The sequence below is a fragment of the Coregonus lavaretus genome, assembly GCF_964263955.1.
Source record: "Coregonus lavaretus genome assembly, chromosome: 2".
Classification (NCBI taxonomy): domain Eukaryota; kingdom Metazoa; phylum Chordata; class Actinopteri; order Salmoniformes; family Salmonidae; genus Coregonus; species Coregonus lavaretus.
Genome location: NC_139989.1, coordinates 64,045,527 through 64,050,585, shown reverse-complemented (window position 1 = coordinate 64,050,585; position 5,059 = coordinate 64,045,527). Strand labels below are relative to the sequence as shown.

General features: G+C 44.9%; 1 protein-coding gene across 1 annotated transcript; it reads right to left on the bottom strand.

Annotated features, from left to right (window-relative positions):
* Nucleotides 1-1,025: 1,025 nt before the first annotated feature.
* LOC311146614 (claudin-4-like) lies at nucleotides 1,026-3,785 on the bottom strand. The gene is made up of 2 exons (XM_084183144.1): nucleotides 3,482-3,785; nucleotides 1,026-2,286 (listed from the first exon to the last, which is right to left on the bottom strand). Exon 2 carries the CDS (start codon nucleotides 1,997-1,999, stop codon nucleotides 1,355-1,357), a length of 645 nt encoding a protein of 214 aa, XP_084039270.1. The 5' UTR covers nucleotides 2,000-2,286; nucleotides 3,482-3,785; the 3' UTR covers nucleotides 1,026-1,354.
* Between the last annotated feature and the right edge of the window lie 1,274 nt (nucleotides 3,786-5,059).

The following is a 5,059-nucleotide window of genomic DNA, read 5'->3' as shown; positions in this document are numbered from 1 at the left end:
CACACTGGCTTGGCATTGGAGAAAGATGGTAAGATGAAGGCATATCTCTCTGTCCCTTCTTCTCTGGAACTTCGATTTTCATTATCCACCTTTCTTTTGATACTTTTTGAGAGTGACATTTTCCCTTGCTAGCAAGCTAATTGTTCTGAAAGAATGTTGACGTTAAAAAACTAGCGTAGCCTAGTAATAATTGAATAGAGACATTGGTGATTTTATTAGTGTAATCAATTCGAAATGATTTTGTTATTGTCACTGGATTTATTATGTACTAATCAGATGTGTTAAACATTTTTTGTTCAATTTGTAGTGTAGGCCTATTAATTGTGCCAACATTATATGCTAATTATGTTCTGGCACGCCGACTATTAGCTCAGGAAAAATCTGTCCCGAGGCCAAACCTAGTTGACAAACCCTGTCTTACAGTATATGGGAACTATACAATGACATCATCAGGTGATGATGTCATTGTCAGCCAATCATTGTGAGGAGCCTGGTTCTGCTGGACTGGCCCCAGTCTGCATCTTAAATTGCACCCTATTCCCTATATAGTGCACTGCTTTTGATCAGTGCCCATTGTAGTGCACTGCTTTTTAAACCAGAGTTCTATGCTTTGATCAAAAGCAGTGAACTATATAGGGAATAGGGTGCTATTTGTGACGCAGGCAGTGGCCCCTGTACAATCTTTAGTGATGGCCTGATGGAGGATGGGTGGTAGCTGGTCAGGCAAAAGACCGTTGGCTTGTACTCTCTCCAACAGAGCTGCACCACCACTCACAGACCTACACACGTACACAGTTCCCATTGTTCTATTGGTCCGTTCCAATCTGCACCACCACTCACAGTGTACAATGGTGACTACATGACAACATATTCCATTGGCCTACTACAATGCCAAGATATTTACTCTTGGTGACCATCATTTATAATCCTACTATTAGATGATTATTTGTTTATACCGATAACATGGTTTGAAGTGAATATAGGCTACTGTATCCTAGAATAGATGAATTCACACAGAGGAGTTTCCCAGAGAGGACTGAAAGACTTAAGATTTTATTGTGTTTTACACTAACAGACAGACAGATAATAGGGTTATCGGAGGACAACAGGGACACATGAAATAACAAAATGATTTCACAATTCCCTTCATAACCTCCTAGTGCATCTTTTGAAAGGATGAGAAAAAGCACCACCGAATAATAATACAATTAACATTCCAAAGTATTAAAAAGGATAAATACTAAGAGAGGAGGGTTTTTCAGTTGTCAGGGTCGGAATCATGGAATCATAGAATCATGGAATCATAGATTCTCGGAATCATGGGGTGTTGTTGTTTTGTTTTGTGGCATTCCGATCAGACGTAACCTTTGACTTGAGCGGCAGGTGCTCTACGGGGGCTGCTGTCGCTGCTGAAGGTCGGAGACCCGGGGATGCCGGGTGGACTCGACCCCGCATACAGCAGCGACCCACCAATCAGGAGCAAGGCCGACGCCCCCCAGCCCAGGTAGAGGGCGGGGCCTAGCTCCCTCTTGTGAGGCGCGGCCACGTGGGGATCATAGAAGTCCCTGATAATGGAGTGGGCCGTCCAGCAGACAGGAACCAGGTAGAGAAACCCAGCGATGCCGAACAGGAAGCCGGAGATCCTCGCAATACGAGCCTTCAGACTATTCTGACCGATACACTTGGTGCACTTTACCCCCACCACGCCTAAAGCCAGGGCCAGGCCACAGAGGAGGACGGAGAGCACGGTGAGGCCCCGGGCCGCCTGCATGTCGCTGGGCAGGGCTAAGAGACTGTCGTACACCTTGCACTGGATCTGGCCCGTTGATTGGACGATGCAGGTCATCCACAGCCCCTCCCAGATGATCTGAGCCGTCACGATGTTGTTGCCGATGAAGGCGGTGACGCGCCACAGCGGAACAGAGCATACCAGGAAGCCGCCCAGCCAGCCAACCAGGGACAGGACCAGGCCCAGGAGCTGCATGCCGGTGGTCGCCATGGTAAAGGTGTAAGGCTGTTGTTGTTGTTGTTGTTGTTGTTGTTGTGGTAGTAGTAACGGTTGTGGTGACGGTTGGCGATGTCTACCAGTATTTGGCTGGATTTTCGTCAGTATTTGTACCACATTGGTTGTTACTGGGATGTTAAAGTCCTTTCTCTTAGTCTCACTAAAATAGTCCCAAGCTGTGGAAAGTCTATTCACCTCCGAAATCTTGAAAAACAGATGTCTTCCTCTTCTTCTTCCTCCTCTTCCTCTTCTTGCCCCTCTCTTTCTCTCTGAATAATCACCTGAATAATAGCAAGCAAATCAAATTATTAATCACTGTAAATAACATTCACCCAGTCTATTGAATCCTACACAGATTACCAGCATTAATAAAAATGTAAAAGTCAAAATCATCATGGTGCTTAGCTACTGTACCTAATGTTTATCATAACTATTTGGAAACAGGCAGGGAGGGCCTGAGAGTGACTGGAGTCCAGTGTGGACCCGAAGGAGCACAGAGAATGGTTTCCATTGACCGTGATGCTGTGGGTGTTGGAGCTACTAGCTGCTATGCTTGCCTGGCCGGAACACTGGATTATCTCAGAAAAACATGAGGAGGTTCTAGAACACAGCAGGGCTTTCATTCAGGACTGGTACAGTGGGCCCATGCTCTGTTAAACTCTGTTCTGGGCTCAACTGTCTTAATAACAGCTGGACTAATCCAATAGATTGATCAATCCGTACTCGTATCAGCGAAACTGATAGAGATTAATCCACTGGGCAAAAACTGGTTGAAGCAACGTTGTTTCCACGTCATTTCAACAACAAAAACATCAATGTGATGACGTTGAATCAACGTGGAAAACTGATTGGATTTGCGAAAAGTGAGGGCATTTCGTATTTTTTTTCACCCAACTTTTAACCTATATCCAATGACATGGTGACATATGTTCATATCAAGTTGAATTCATGGTTAGTTGACAACTCAACCAAAATGTAAATCAAAACTAGACGTTGAACTGACGTCTGTGCCCAGTGGGATGATGAAATAAGATTAGGATTAAGATATAGTCTAACAGGATGGACCTTTAACCTTTGTTTCACCTCACTAGTTTCATGTCACGTGACACATTGTTTAATAAAGAATAGACATCACATACGTTACAGCATCATACTAATGATTAAAGACAGGAAACACATTAGTATTATAGACAGTGAGATTACAGCATCATACTAATGATTAAAGAGAATAAACAGATTAGTATTATAGACAGTGAGATCACAGTATCATACTAATGATTGAAGACAGGAAACACATTAGTATTATAGACAGTGAGATCCTGACACAGACAGGTCCAACAAGCTATTGAATATACATTATTATCCTTGAGGTGGAATATTTCAATACCACAATGTTTTTGTTGACTGTAGCAATGCCATAGTATTTTCAATACACAACGAATAATACATTAGAGTACATTAGAGTACATTAGTCACCTCAGATGTTGCGTGATGGATCCCCTCTCCTCTTCCAAGCAGTCCTTGGAAAACCAACGTGTTCTTCAGCAGTCCTGTGGTCCTGTAGTTGTGTAGGTTAGAGGTGGATGTTGGGAGCAGGTTGGCTGGTTGAGGTGGAGGCAGAGACAGAGGCCTTGAAGGTTCAGCTCAGTCCACAGGTACGAACGAGGACCTGAGAGGTCAGGTTGGCTTCTGCAGAGGGGTGAAGAGCTTCAACACCCAGGACAGGACAGGACTGGAGAGAGGGCTGCCCTCTGAGATGCCAGCTAGCGCAAGTCTGTGTGGCAGTGGGCAGAAGCACACGCTTGTGTCTCTGTCAGTGTGAATGTCAGTGTGTCTGTGTAAGCGTGTGTGTGTGTGTGTGTGTGTGTGTGAGTGTCTCCCAGTGCCTGGTGATCAAGTACAATGACATGCTGTTCTCCACTGCTGTTCTCTCTCTCCGACCCCCCCATCCCTCCATCCCTCCATCCCTCCAGGCCAACAACCCCTCCTGTCTTCTTTTTCATCTCTCTCTCTCTCTTGTTCTTTGATGTGCGCCTTTCTTTTCATCTGCCTGTTTCTAATGTTTTATGGGTTCAACTGAAGTTGGTGACTGAGGAGGGTCACAGAGGGTTCTAGTTCAGTTATTTCCCTTTACTCTACCTCCTGTTCAAGTGAATGAAAGGGGGAAAATGTAGACGAAAATCATGTCTACTGAAGACCTGCCTTTAACTGGAACTTTGTGAGTTACCAAAGGACAGTTGCAGCTGTGGTAATCAACCATCAATCTGTTAACCATGCTAATCAATGACGAGAATTCAACTGACCAATGAGAGAAACAGGAAGTACTGGGAGAACAGACAGGGATCTAAATTAACTTTTGACATTTGACATTTAAGTCATTTAGCAGACGCTCTTATCCAGAGAGACTTACAGTAGTCAGTCATTTAGCAGACACTCTTATCCAGAGAGACTTACAGTAGTCAGTCATTTAGCAGACACTCTTATCCAGAGAGACTTACAGTAGTGAGTCATTTAGCAGACACTCTTATCCAGAGAGACTTACAGTAGTCAGCCATTTAGCAGACGCTCTTATCCAGAGAGACTTACAGTAGTCAGTCATTTAGCAGACACTCTTATCCAGAGAGACTTACAGTAGTGAGTCAGGGGACTCTGCTGTCTTAGCTTCATGAGGAAGCTACTTCCACCATTGGGGTGCCAGGACAGAGAAGAGCTTTGACTGGGCTGAGCGGGAGCTGCCCTCCCATAGGGGTGGGAGGGCCAAGAGACCAGAACGGAGTACTCAGGTTGGGGTGTAGGGTTTGAGCATAGCCTGAAGGTAGGGAGGGGCAGTTCCCCTTGCTACTCCGTAGGTAAACACCATGGTCTTGTAGTGGATGGTCTTTGTAGTGGATGGTCTTTGTAGTGGATGGTCTTTGTAGTGGATGGTCTTTGTAGTGGATGGTCTTGTAGTGGATGGTCTTGTAGTGGATGGTCTTGTAGTGGATGGTCTTTGTAGTGGATGGTCTTTGTAGTGGATAGTCTGTAGTGGATAGTCTTGTAGTGGATGGTCTTTGT

Coding starts and splice junctions, on each gene's coding strand:
- LOC311146614 (XM_084183144.1), bottom strand. CDS start 1,999: ATGGCGACCACCGGCATGCAGCTCCTGGGCCTGGTCCTGTCCCTGGTT.